Source organism: Filicampus tigris, chromosome 15 (genome assembly GCF_054856515.1).
Source record: "Filicampus tigris isolate MCC_2025a chromosome 15, RoL_Ftig_1.0, whole genome shotgun sequence".
Taxonomy (NCBI): domain Eukaryota; kingdom Metazoa; phylum Chordata; class Actinopteri; order Syngnathiformes; family Syngnathidae; genus Filicampus; species Filicampus tigris.
Genome location: NC_141231.1, coordinates 13,966,935 through 13,980,305, shown reverse-complemented (window position 1 = coordinate 13,980,305; position 13,371 = coordinate 13,966,935). Strand labels below are relative to the sequence as shown.

The 13,371-nt window shown below is 40.6% G+C and overlaps 3 protein-coding genes across 4 annotated transcripts; 2 read left to right on the top strand and 1 right to left on the bottom strand.

Annotated features, from left to right (window-relative positions):
• Positions 1 to 42: 42 nt before the first annotated feature.
• lman2la (lectin, mannose-binding 2-like a) lies at positions 43 to 5,679 on the bottom strand. Its single transcript, XM_086052745.1, has 9 exons — positions 5,419 to 5,679; positions 5,102 to 5,220; positions 4,746 to 4,863; positions 4,566 to 4,648; positions 3,874 to 3,906; positions 3,596 to 3,757; positions 3,363 to 3,477; positions 2,411 to 2,533; positions 43 to 2,343 (listed from the first exon to the last, which is right to left on the bottom strand). The coding sequence occupies exons 1-9, from the start codon at positions 5,618 to 5,620 to the stop codon at positions 2,201 to 2,203; spliced, it is 1,098 nt and encodes a 365-aa protein (XP_085908871.1). The 5' UTR covers positions 5,621 to 5,679; the 3' UTR covers positions 43 to 2,200.
• Positions 5,680 to 5,931: 252 nt separating this feature from the next.
• On the top strand, positions 5,932 to 10,261 carry mtfp1 (mitochondrial fission process 1). 2 transcript variants are annotated; one of them, XM_086052750.1, is made up of 4 exons: positions 5,932 to 6,392; positions 7,847 to 7,974; positions 8,429 to 8,700; positions 8,994 to 10,261. In XM_086052750.1, exons 1-4 carry the CDS (start codon positions 6,323 to 6,325, stop codon positions 9,058 to 9,060), a joined length of 537 nt encoding a protein of 178 aa, XP_085908876.1. In that variant the 5' UTR covers positions 5,932 to 6,322; the 3' UTR covers positions 9,061 to 10,261. The 2 variants fall into 2 exon arrangements, with proteins under 2 accessions (XP_085908876.1, XP_085908877.1); XM_086052751.1 differs by having other exon boundaries at positions 6,030 to 6,392; positions 8,468 to 8,700.
• A 765-nt stretch (positions 10,262 to 11,026) lies between these two features.
• On the top strand, positions 11,027 to 13,087 carry LOC147135631 (uncharacterized). Its single transcript, XM_086053754.1, has 3 exons — positions 11,027 to 11,166; positions 12,622 to 12,831; positions 12,910 to 13,087. The coding sequence occupies exons 1-3, from the start codon at positions 11,106 to 11,108 to the stop codon at positions 13,059 to 13,061; spliced, it is 423 nt and encodes a 140-aa protein (XP_085909880.1). The 5' UTR covers positions 11,027 to 11,105; the 3' UTR covers positions 13,062 to 13,087.
• The last annotated feature ends 284 nt before the right edge of the window (positions 13,088 to 13,371 follow it).

Here is a 13,371-nt window from a genome sequence, read left to right as displayed (position 1 = left end):
AAAAAAACAAACAAAAAAAAAAAACGCAAAGGTTACTTAAGCAACTGTTCAAATGTTTGGTCTTTAATGAGGTAAAGTACTTCATGTTTGATTTATGAAATGTGAAAACGGGTCATTGAGTGGAAACATCTTGAGGGAAAAACTAACAAATGAGGAATAATATAAATAACAGAAATAGAACATGTCCTTGTCATAGGCCAGGTATTTCCAAGATGGCCGTCCGCACCTCAGCACCTCCTCGCTGACGACAACAAAGCTTGTGGCGTCAACATTATTATGCAGAACACACAACAAGTGGAAGGAAATAAAACAAACATCTCACCTTGGTTTCAGTGCACAGTCAGAATTGAAATGCGGCAAAGTATGGATGCTCATAATACAAAAGTTAAAGGGAATATGATCAACTTTCTTAAACATACTAAAACGTCACCAAAAGAAAGCTATTTGCTTGGACCGCAGCAGAACCTCCACAGTGGAACACAATCGGCTTCAGTTCAAACTAACTATGAAGTTAACCAATAACCACTACAATAAAATCAACTACTCACCCCTTTTCATGACACCTGACGGAAAACATAATGACGAGGGAGGGGAAGGTGTGTGGCAGAGTGATACTGTCGCCTAGTGGCCTTTTGGATGTACTGCGGGAATTAAAAAGTAAAATTAATGCGTTTTTGTAATTATGCAGTACTTTAGTTGTATTGCTCATATTGTACCGAGCACCATTTCTGGTCGTATAGTTTATCGTTTGGATAAGATTTGCTGACATATCGTCCAGGACGTCACGTGATGATAGTTTGAACTCTCAAATTTGGTTTGACTTCAGATATTGAACGGCAAATTGGACCGCTTTCGGAGTGTTCCACTTTGGAGGTTTTCAACTGAATACACTTGGACCAAGCTTTTTATATTGGCTCTTCCATCGATAATCGGGTTTGAGCCTTTCCGATCAACGTTAGTAAACGCCCGATTGTCGGCAGATTTCTGTGGAGATTTCTGGGGTGTCTTGAGAATGATTTTTCTTTCCTGATCTGCTCAGAAAGCTGCTTTTTTTTGTTAAATGTGGACCCTCTTAATTTTATAAATCAGTCTCCGTGCACCCCACTTGATATTGTGCCAAATGTTGCAGCCACTGAGTGGATACACTGTTCAGAAACGTGAAGACACATCTTCAACCTTATACAGCAGCACGTGGTAAAAAAAAAAGACAGGTAAAATCAACACATTACGCCAGGGGTTCTCAAACTGAGGGTCATGGTGAGTTGCAAAAAATGACTATCATTTAAAACGGGTACACCTACATATCGGGGCCATCGGCCATTAAAAGAAACATAACTTAGAAATCCTCCCTACTTTAGCTTTGGGCCAATTAAAACCTCTGATAAATTTGGCAACTGCATGAATAACATTTGAGAACAAAAGGGAGTATTTTTTTCAATAACAAGGTGCTATTTTGAGGAGAAAAGTGCCTTTAAAAATAGAAGGAATAATATGTTGAAGTTTTATTTTTTTTATTAATTTGTTAAAATATGACTTTAGAGCCAATTTCTCAACATAAAGTGCCTTTGAAATGTTTAAAAATAAATATAATTATTATTTTTTGGGACTACAGGCAGACAATGCACATACAAACAGCAAAATAAGTGAGCTTGTTGACATGGTAGACAACTTCGCAACATGATTCATTTCGCAACCTTACTGTACTGGTTTACAAATACAGTTCGATTTTTTTTCAAAGGCTTTTATATGAATTGATATTTCACTGTGGCATATTAAGCACAAGTGTAAATATTTACTCTGCAACTACAGCTTCCATTACAGAAAGACAAAACACTGGTCGTGGTGTCACTGAAAACATCTGAAGCTTTTTTAAAGGGGGGCAAATTACCGATAACGACAGGGTGGACAGCAATTTTAGCAACATTTTCAATTATGATCATGAACATAGAATATATCTAATCAAAATGACACTGACCTAAAAAGTTTGAGGACCCCTACGTGAACAATAGAAAAAACATTAAAAAGTCAAAAAGTAGCTGCTCAGAAGAGGTCGAGCATCAGGTCCTGCGTCAGGGATCCAGCTCCGCGAAGCGTCTTTCTCAAAACAGACCAATATCTGTCAGCCCTAGTGTGGACTCAGTGCAGTTAAGTTCCCCTCCCCGACCGAACGCAAACTCAAACGCACCCCCCACTCGCCTCCTCAGTAGAAGCGCTTGCGACGGTTCTCGTTCCAGTGGCTGTAGAGCAGCAAGCCCACCACCACCAGGAAGATGCAGCCCAGCATGGAGAAGAGCACCGTGAAGAAAATGGCCAATCCGCTCATTCCTTCCTCAGTGCGACCCGCTGGAAGACAGAAGAGAAGGTCAGAGGGACACAAAGAAAGATGGCCGTGAGTGTTTGTGCGCGTTACATCGGAGCAGCTCCACGTTATCCACGCTAGGTATCGTGATTTCCTCCTCCTGCTCTTCCTCTTCCTGTTTGCTCCGCAGCACCGTCAGTTGGTAGAGTTTCAATGAGATGATATCATGGTTGTCTATGGATTCGAGTTGGGGAAAAGTTCGTTAGGACCCAAGTTGAGTGACTTGAATCACAAAGCTAGGGAATTACGGGTCAAAATATTTGGTACGATGCCGCTCTCCGATGCTGTAAAATGTCAAATACGTGAGCTTCAGAATTCATGAAGCTCATTTAAAACCCTTTCACGCACAGTGCTCACTTGAAAAATACCTTATTAAAATGACTACAAGAACGTACAGTGCAAGAACAAGATTTTCGAAAACATGACGTTGAAAGATCTTAATCATAGGTATGGGAAAAGTACATTGTTTTTTTCCCCGTGAACTTAAAAGCATTTACACTTTATTGGTCTGTTTTGAATCTTTCGCATATTGTTCACTCGGATAATAATGGACACAAGCAAATAGGGGGACCGTAGTATACACAAGTAAACAGAAAACGACTTTTTGAGGGTGATTTTAGGGGGGGGCGTATTATCAACGGGCGCATGTTAATGATGGAATATTACGGTACGTACATTATACGGTAAGTAAAATTATACGGTAAGTAAAATGTATGATGGCCAAAACGCACACCAGAAGGAGGCGATTGAAACTGTATGGCGGTCCCAGTCATGAAACACACATGCAAATAGACCCGTTATATGCATTAACCCTCTCAGGCACAAATTACGTTTTAGTAATAGTTTGTAAGTACTTTTGAATAAAAAAGGCTCATATAATATTTATGTGTATTAATTAGGGGATTAGCAATTAGTTGTTGCGAATCTGCCCAGATTCAGACTCACCCGAGTACTGCGCGTTCACATACGTCTGATTGAATGGGGTGACCGCAAGGTGGTCTACCTGAAAGGTCTCCCGTAATTGCCGTGGCGCCAAAATAATAGCCCTTGGGCAGCCGCACACCCGGCAGATCCAGGCAGTCCCTCCACTCGTGTTGTCCGTCAATGTCGATCATCACCTGAAGAACACGGAGCGACTGTAAAGTTCATTCGAATTATTGGCAGGCAAAGCAGCGCATCGGCGCATTGGCTCAATGTGTCCAAGTCTGAGGATAGCCACGGAGGATTTTGCCTCACCGTCAACCTGCGCCGGACGTATCGGATGAAGAGGAAGGTGTCCTGCTTCAGGTTGCGCACCATGCCGTTGCAACCCCCCAGCTCGGTGGGCCGGCCGTCCCGCTCGTGGTCGTAGCTGACTGTGCCGTTGCCCACCATGGCGAGGACGAAGGGGAAGATCCTCTTGTGGTTGGTGAGAGGAAAAAGACGCAGAGGTTTGAAGATTCCAGCCATTATTGGTAACAGCGACAGTAACACAAAACACAAAAGTTAAACACGCACATTCCAAAGATGGTTACCTGTGTGCTCGGAGTGTATCTCTTCTTCTGTGCCTGTTCCCGTACGAGTGCACAAAAGAGCACAAAAGACAAATGTAATTTAAATGGTGGCCCGTGGTCACCACATTACCGCGTTGGGTGACCCAAAGTTCAGCAACGTTGACCCGACCAGACCAGTACAAATTTCATCAATATGTACGATGAAACCAACACGTTCTTGCTTCCTTAATCGTCGATAATTAATTTATATCCACTTAAATTGACTAACAATCCTTGATTTTTTTTTACAGCGCTGCACACATTTTTTTTTTTTTTTTGCATGTCAGCTAAATCCTTCCACAACGAATGAAATGTTAAATATTCAATTAGGTATTACATCGCACAAAAACAAAGCAAAACAAAACCAACAAAAAAAAAAAACTAGAATATGCAAAAAAGCAACTACACAGAAGTAATATTATCTTAAAGGCTTAATAAGAAATAATTACTGTCAACCTTGAGGGAACCACTGTATTTCCCTGGCACCAATGTAAGTACTTTCCTATTAGAGAGGGCTTTGGTGCCATCTTGTGGCATCTTAGAGCATTACAGAAAGAAAAGATTTTCAGCAAATAATGAATGGGTTAAAAATAAATAAATAAGTGAATTTGCGAGTACCCATTGGGATTACTGTACTGCGAAACCCACTGTGACCATTGACCATGTGTGTGTACCTCTAACTGTTTCTCCTCATTGGGATATGTGTCCACAAAAACTCCCAAACCAGTGAAGTTGTCCTTATTTCCGAATACAGGACCTGTGTGTGATGACCATTAAAAAAAAACAAAAAAACAACAACAACACACATTACAAAGAGCACAGTGACAGAAAAGAGCAATTCCTATAATGTTTACCTTTCTGCATGCGTTCCTTAGTGTACCAAATAGCCAAGCCGTCACCATTGAGATTCTTCTTTCCTTTGCCGTGAATCTTGAAGTGCACTTGCATCTCCCAGTCGTTCAGATGACAAGGCTTGAGGGGCAAACACGATAAAACAAATAGTCATGTTTAGCTTCGAGGACTACACGATTATGAGCAAAATTATAATTGGAATTTTGACACTGATAGTAGAGGCCAACAATCGTAAATGTTAAACCGTTTCAACTAATCATGTTTTTTCGAGGCAAGGCTCGTTCCCCACCACCACAATAAAAGAGTCAATGTGGAATACCTGTACTGTACTTCTATTTCTACAGCAGTAAATACTCACAAGTCGGCTCCATACCGCCCCCTGTCTGCTCTGCATGTCAGGTGTGAGTCGCACCTGCTCCGTGGTTACCATGGCATCGCCCATCAGTTCCCAGTGGGAGGAGCCTAAAGGACCCACAGCTAAACACACACACAAGGCACTTTTTTTTTCAAATAGTACGGTCACATGTCAACAAAGACACCCTAGTGACGGTGAGACATGGTTGCTTTGTTAGCTATGAGCCACCAGATTGATGTTAAAGCGTTAAATAGCTAAAGTTATACAACATGAAGCGTTAGTCTTCTAGAATATTCTACTCAATGTATCGAGAGGGATACCTTGATAGGGTTTGGTGAGGGAATACTCCCGTTTCAAGAACTCCTCCATTTCGTGGTCCTCGTCAGCGAAACAGTTTCCAACAGTAAAAAATAAAAGAATAAAAGAACACAGTATCTTAAAAGGCGTCATCTTTTGCGGAGAAAATAAAATGTATATTGATTTGGAGTCTCGCCTGTGCCTTCTGCAGCTGACGGCGGCCATGGTTAGTCAAACGCACCTCCCCACCAAACAAAGCCAGCGTCTTTCCTATTGGTTCTACGGATTGCAAGGCTCACTCTCATTAGTTAGTTTTTGTCGTCAATCACAAAACTTACGTTCTATTGGTTTAGATTTATAAAACTGTTTGGTTGAAATGAAACGCTATTACGAAACGTGCATAGGGCTATATTTTTATGATATACTGTACTTGTATATTTAGACAGTATAATGAATTAATATATGTTAATGTTTTAAATAGATTCCACTATATATAAGTATTTTTAACATTGTTCCCAGTGGACAACCTGAATGATCCCGCCTTGTATACAAAATCTGTATGTTTTGTGTTAAACGTGCAACATTTTGAACCAAAAATGTGCAATATTTTAATTTTGCAACTGGTCTGACTCCATTCCCAGATTACCGTACACTATAGCCGAGTTTTCTTTACACCAACTTAATATATTTTTATCCTCCTGATGATTGTAGTACTCAATCGTTAGTTTACGAATGTTTCCTGAAACAATTTTCCATCAAATAACTACACAAGTATTCTTGTTACTCGGTTCGTAAACTTTATCGTCGTAAATGGGAACAGCCGCACTGGATGGGTAAGGAAAGCTACGCCCCCTCGAGCCGGAGATCCCTGGTGACTGTCGGCTTGTCGCTGGTGAGGCGATGGAGTAAATCACGCCGAAGGGAAGCATGGAGACCACGCAAGAAAAACCGAGCGAAGCCGTCGACATCTATCGCGACACATGGGTCCGCTTCCTAGGTGTGTAGCGTTTTTCACTCTCTCTCTCTTTCTCTCTCCACCGGATTTGACTTGAAACAAATGCGGGAATGAGTGGAGGGAACAGGGTGACCCTGAAGCTGCTAGCTAGCTAGATTGCTAACTCGCGGTGGCTGGCGCGTACCAGCTGTGTTAGAAAAAAAAATGACTATAGCAAACGTGACAGTCAAGGGCACTTTGTAGCACAATTTACACAAACACATTTATTTGCATTGCCGCTTTATCCGAGCTGTAGTTTATGGTGAAGCTAACGACTGGTCGTTAGCAGCTCAGTCAGACCAAAGTAGTTGAGCAAGTTTAGGCAGTGACTCACAAACACTTGGAGTCATCAACTCATGAGCGTGTATCACTTTTTGTTTCGTGTACTTGACTGTGGCAAGAAAGTCTGTTTTTTGAGTACATGTTTTGTCCCACTTGGGGGTGAAGCGCAGTGAACAGTAACTTGAAGGGCATTTGTGCTCCAGCAACCCTTCATGCATCAGCTGTTTACAGTTTTTCCCCATGTGCATTAGTAATCACTGCTGTTATTTGATTGAGTCATTTGAGTTTTTCCATATTTCTTATGTAATGTCTTTATATTTAAAATGTATGGTTAGATTTATTGTGTTTGCAACTGCATTTTATTTTTTACATTGTCGTATCTATTTGTGTAACTGCCATTAAAATGAATAATCCGTTCTGTAACAACAGATTAGCGCCGAACAGAGGGTAATGTGTGCGTATATGTCAACAGGATGCTTCTTCAATAAATAAATAAATGACCTGAGGTCCATGACCTTTAGGTCTATGTTATGATCCACAAGAAATTGAGGATCTTAAGAAATGTGACCTACTTTAAGATGTATCGGTGTTTCCCCCATTTTATTAATTGTATTTTTTCCCCTATTTATTTTTGTAATTTGGATATTTTCACTTGTTTTACTACCGTAACATTTGACAACTGTATGTAGCAAGAGATTAGAGGTTGAGGCTATTTGGTTGGTATGTACTTGCCAATATGCCCTCCTTAAGATCAGCAGAAATGTCACCAACTTGGAGCCGTTAAATTGAATTATTTTTTACATTTGAATGTTTAATGCTTTATTTGCTTTTTATCAATTAATATTTTTGCATATTTTATTGACAGAAAAAATGCTTTTAATTCAGTTGTATTTTTTGTCAAAATGATTTTAATTTGTTTTACCATCATGAAATTTGTTGATTATGTAACAAGAGATTAAAGCTGAATAGAGGCTGCTGGCACAGTGTGTGCCTGGAGGATCCTCCTTAAACAAACATTTGACGCATTGCAAATCAAACCGAGCTTTTGTTCCCTTTGGATCCACAAGAAATTCAGGAACTTTCAAAACTTCTTTGAGCTGCCAGTATCTTACAGAAGCACAATGGTTTCCAGGAACAAAGATAAGGTAGCCTCTGTTGACCACGTCTTCCCCCAGGCTATGCCAACGAGGTGGGTGAGGCCTTCCGTCCGCTGGTGCCAGTGAGTTTGGTGTGGGCCAGCTACGCCGTGGCCACTGCTTACGTCACTGCAGACGCTGTGGACAAAGGCAAGAAAGCAGCTGCGGTGAGTTTGAGCGGGGTGGTGACTTGCAGTTGATGACCAATCATGGCTCAGCTTGCGAACGTGACATGACCAAACTCAGAAAACAGGTGAGCCGTGAGTTGTCGTTACCTGAGGCCTGTGCAACTGTGATGTCATGATCAGTGGACAACGAGTGGCAAAATGGCTGCCCCCGTAGATGGATAAAAACAGATGGGTTTTGCTGCTTAATTCATAGCACACAAATGCAAACTTTTCTCTCTCTCCGTATCACACGAATGCAATATTAATCAAAATGACGTGTTTAGGCTAGTAGGGGCGCACAGAACATATAGTAAAGAAACATTTTGACCCCTATAAATATATCTCCTATAAAAGGAGTTTTCCATTGATGTACACTTTAGCTGATGAGTAAGTTTTCCTTCTTTCAAACTAGTTGAGCTGAAATCAATGCGCATTTCCTCCACTGCATCAATAGCCCCCACAGCACCACATGATTCTTCTTGGGCTTGTTCAGGCGCACGGGGATGAGCCCGGCCAGACGACGCGGGTGGCGACGGCGGTGGTGGACACGTTCGTGTGGCAGGCCCTAGCCTCCATCGTCATCCCGGGCTTCACCATTAACCGCTTGTGCGCCGCCACGCTGCACCTGCTGGGCCGCACCACCAAATTGCCGCTGCCCGTTCGCAAATGGACCACCACGGCCGTCGGTCTCTCAATCATCCCTTTCATCATCAGCCCTATCGACAGGTAGCCTGTAGTACATACATAAACTTTTTTCTACACTTCTCTTGAAAAGTTTAGGATCACTTAGAATTCTCTTTTTTTTTTTTTTTTTTTTATTTTAATAAGAAAAACTGTCTTGCTTAGGTGTTCAAACCTTTAATCTGGAAAAGATCTTTTTGAAACCACACTGTTCACATTGCCACCCGCCCTTACAAAAAAAAGAAAAAAAAAAAGTGACAAACGGTCAGCCCAAACATTTAAACTGTAGTGCACATAACCGTCGAAATACTGTTGTTTACAGCATGTGCACCTTGCAGGTCTGTGGACTATCTTCTGGATTCGAGCCTGCGGAAGGTCTACGGTCACAGTGAGAAGCAGGAATAAGGAGGGACAAGGCACTAAAGGGATTGCATGGGGTTAAAAAGAAAAGGGATTTTAAAGTAGATCTTGACATTGTACTGTATATTAGTCTATGCAGGAGTGTTGCCGTATAAATATGACTGTCAAGTCAAGGTACTTTTATTGTCACACGGCAGGGACGACGCAACTTTGCTGTAAGCGTTCATAAAGCGGGGTAAACGCAGATCGATATTTGGGTTATTTGCACATTTTTCCTCTGTCAGAAAAAGGCAGATTATCCTGAATGATTGCTATGAACCTTGATATTCGGGCACACAAATACCAACAACCAAGCCAAATTTGAGCCTTTATTTCTGTTAAAGATGATCCTGTGCAATTTTCCTTATTTTGTGCGTGCGTGTGTTTTGCCTCGCCATGTCTTATTTTAAAAATCGGCATGTGTGTACCTCGCCTTAAGCCATACACGTGGTTCTGCTATGAACTATGTCTACCACAATATTTCACTACCTTGTTCCTCACAAATTATATATCTGGTACTTTTCAACTTTTCCGCTGATGCACTTTGAATCTACCAAGCTGTTAGCACACGGGAGCCATTGATCTTTGCACGGGGAACACAATTTACTCCACTTTTTTGCGATATGGTACTGTGAATGTGTGAACTTCACGCGTGTTCATCGTTGCTGTCTGATTTGTTACCATCTCCAAGTACAAGGTCACTGTTTGCAGTATAGAAATACTTGTGTTGAATGGCAGGACTACATGTGTGCACACTACAAGCTATGCAAGGGAATAGCTGCCATTTAGCAACAGGGTATAGTACATACACATTGGGAGTCTTTGAGTTTACTTATGTCATGTTAGCAATAACTGTCATGGCTGTTTTACATTTATTTACATGACTTGGTGGTGGGGGATGAAAAGCAGTGAGGAAAGGGAGGCTATAGCTAATGATATTCTATATTCGTATTCAGTGTTAGTGTTTCAGTTGACCTGTGATAGTTGTGTGGCTGCATGTCACTGATGTAGAGAAATACTGTACAGGTATTTTTTGATATTGTGGTTGAGTGTTGGGATTTTGGGACTGGTTACATTCTTACAATGTTTTCATTTAACTGAACATTAAATGCCCACTAGTCAAAGTGGACACTACCCTGCTGTTTTCAACACTGGAGAAAAAGAACTTTGTGCGACCGTTGTGAAATAAATACTACAATGATGTGCATATTGTGTGTTTTTATTTACACAAAATCAGGGATTCTCATAGCTAAAAACTATAGGCAAGAGTGCTCAATGATACTCGTTATGCAAAAGAGTCACTGAATTAAATGTTCAAATTGCATAATGTTTAGAGTGGCTAATATAAAAATGAAATATACATATATATTTCATTTTTATAAATCATACACAGTAGTGTATTTGTGCAGGTTAGTTGTGTAAAGTATGCTACATTTGCATTTAATCTTTTGAAATCTGCTAGTTGTCAAACATTGAAGTACAAATTGTCTTATTCAATAGGGATACAACCTCTGCCTTGTTTTTGATGACCATTTAAGTATACTGTATATTATTTGTCATGATGTTGTTAGAATAATGACTCAAGTAACATGAATAAGTGTTAATATTCAGTGGAAAAAAATACTATCATCAACATGCACAAACTCTGAGTATGACAGTACAGTTGCACACTGGTAATATTTTGATATTTTTGTAAGAGAAGTTTTCATTTGCAGCTTTGGATCTGATTTGATGTATACATATACAGCTCTGGAAAAAGAAATGAAATGATCAATACACTATCAGTTTCTCTGATTTTGATTATGTTTGAGTAAAATGAATATTTTTGCTTTATTCTCTTAACTACTGACAACATATTTCCCAAATTACAAAAAAGGTCATTTTGAGACTTCATTTAGGTCTCCAAGTAACCCGCAGTCCCGGTTTTTAACTGAAAAGAAAAAAAAAAAAAAGTCAAGCCAGTGAACTAATTGACCTGCAGCTGATGTCAATTTAAAGAAGGTTGTGCATTTAAGCAGAAAGAACGCCAGCTTCCCACTCCCACCTCCGTCATGTTGCTTCTTCTTCATTTAGTGTTTTTGGCACTTTTGACATCATCAAGAAGTTACCGAGGTAGGACGAACGCTGTGCTCTCTGTTAGCTCGCTTTATTAGGTAGGCTACGCCTTTTCAGGCAAGCTAAGCTAAAAATGCTCGCGTTTAATTGACAGTTGAACTAGGAAAAAATATTTTCACAATGGCATCTTCTGGAGGCCTTCCAGGACGAATGGTTTGTGAAGGTTTGACTTGAATTTAAATCCGTTTTATGGAAGAACATTCTCATAAAACGTTTTTGTTTATTTTAAAGGCCAATAAAAGTATTTGTCGCTGTCCAACAAATGTTCTTTTTAAATCCTACAAACAGCGTAAAATAACATACTGTTTCAGTGGTTTGTGCAATGTTTTATGCAAAGGACCACCATCATGACAGTTACGGAACATACATTAGCATAGTCAACCATTTGTCATTATTGCAGGACACTGTACTGTTATGAGCATTAACACTAAAATGCTTCTCAATTAGTTTTTGTTTTCGACTCACGCCGCGTCTGAAAAGCTTCACTTGTCTATATTGTAAGTACAGCTCTGCAGAGGAGCTAATACTCATTGCGCCCTCTGACACTGAGCGCCACTGCCGCCTACTGTAGTGGATGTGCAGTTACACTTGATTCTAGTATAGTTATAAAAATGTTCCCTGAGATTACACGCTCACTCCCCATCATCGAACCCCCCTGTTTGAGAGACTGAACTACATATACTTAATAAAAGGGAAGTTGGGTCAAGTCAAAAATTTCTTCGCTCGTTCTTTTTCTTTTTGTGTGTGGAATATGAATTAAGCAGCAAAATCCACCTATTTTTAATCATTTCACGGGGCGGCCATTTTGCCACTTGCTGTCAACTGAAAATGACATCACAGTGCTCAGCTTGTGAACAAAACATATGACCAAACCCAGAAGTGAGCTGTGACGGTTGTTACCTGAGCCCTGAGCTGTGATGTTATTTTCAGTCTATAGCAAGTGGCTGCACAAGGCAATTAACAAATACTTAATTGTTCAATTAAAATGTGCTGTGCAGATGGGATTGTGGGTTTCATAAATGACTTGCTTCCTCTCTCAGCCCATCAGTATGACCCTATTTAGTCATTTTAGGAAAGACATGAAATAGGAATGTGAGTACCTTTTTATATTGTCAGCATACATGTTAATGCTACGCAATTTAAATCCGTTGCTTGTATTGCTTATGCGCCATGACATCCATGCTAATTAGCATCAGCCTTAAGCTAGCAAACTGAAAGGCTAGTTATGTTTTTTTTAAATGCACAATGTGTATTTCTAATGTTTATTTTGACAGGAAACCTAACCCGGCAATGGCATTAAACAGCCTGAAGTTTCTTTTTGATGAATTGTTCACCATTTGCCTAACTGCTGCTTATTGTACAGTGCGTTGAGTTCATTGCCCCCATACAGTACACAGGTCTCAAGGCACCACTATACCTACCTACTTCTGCACCTCCATGTATATGTTTAAGGCCTTCCTCCGCACATCTTGGGCCACTGGTCCTTCTCTGAGGAGAACTCACAGGATGAAGAACTCGATGCGCTTTTTAGAAAGTCCTCCGAAGACTACTTGATCCTGATGATCCCCGAGAGCACAGTGGTGGCCGACACTGTCACTCTACGACCACGCGCCGGGAACCTGATCAGCCCTACAAGAGAACCGTTGCTTCTCAAGGCGCAGGGTAATCTCGTGGTTAATTGAATTTCCTGGAGTGGCCTTTTAACTTGTTTCTTTATCGTTGTCGTTTTGTGTAATCCAGATGAGAAAAAGGCAGGATCCGCTGTGTGGAAGGTGGCTGTGGTGGTGGCCATCCTGCTGGTGTGTATAGCGGGATGTGTGAGCATGGCCTACTACCTGTGTGTCTGGAGAGGTGGCCGCATTCATTATCAACCTCACAAAGTGGAGGCTTGAGTCAATAAAAATGGGCTGTGACATCATCTGGTATGACTGTACTACATATACTTTTTTCTTTTTGAAATCTATGAATGAGGCACTTTACAACCATTAAGAAAATAATTCTGTTGTAGAAACAGCAGTAGGCTACAGTTCGTTGTGGAAGTTATGGTCCAGACCTGCCTGCAATTGAAAATCCATGATATACAGAATATGGATCTATTAATTAAAATATTTTGATACTTATTTTTGGATTGTCCTGATTCACTTGCCAGTTCTAAACATCAACTGTAGCCCTTGGCCGCTAGTTTGCATACCATTGCTATAA

Excerpts from the sequence above, each read along its gene's own strand:
- LOC147135631 (XM_086053754.1), top strand. The coding sequence starts at position 11,106 with ATGTTGCTTCTTCTTCATTTAGTGTTTTTGGCACTTTTGACATCATCA. Across the intron at positions 11,167-12,621 it reads ATCATCAAGAAGTTACCGAG|GCCTTCCTCCGCACATCTTG; the intron begins GTAGGACGAACG and ends TATATGTTTAAG. Across the intron at positions 12,832-12,909 it reads GTTGCTTCTCAAGGCGCAGG|ATGAGAAAAAGGCAGGATCC; the intron begins GTAATCTCGTGG and ends TGTGTAATCCAG.
- mtfp1 (XM_086052750.1), top strand. The coding sequence starts at position 6,323 with ATGGAGACCACGCAAGAAAAACCGAGCGAAGCCGTCGACATCTATCGC. Across the intron at positions 6,393-7,846 it reads CACATGGGTCCGCTTCCTAG|GCTATGCCAACGAGGTGGGT; the intron begins GTGTGTAGCGTT and ends GTCTTCCCCCAG. Across the intron at positions 7,975-8,428 it reads AAGGCAAGAAAGCAGCTGCG|CCCCCACAGCACCACATGAT; the intron begins GTGAGTTTGAGC and ends CTGCATCAATAG.
- lman2la (XM_086052745.1), bottom strand. The coding sequence starts at position 5,620 with ATGGCCGCCGTCAGCTGCAGAAGGCACAGGCGAGACTCCAAATCAATA. Across the intron at positions 3,907-4,565 it reads ATGAGGAGAAACAGTTAGAG|GCACAGAAGAAGAGATACAC; the intron begins GTACACACACAT and ends GTACGGGAACAG. Across the intron at positions 3,478-3,595 it reads ACGTCCGGCGCAGGTTGACG|GTGATGATCGACATTGACGG; the intron begins GTGAGGCAAAAT and ends CGTGTTCTTCAG.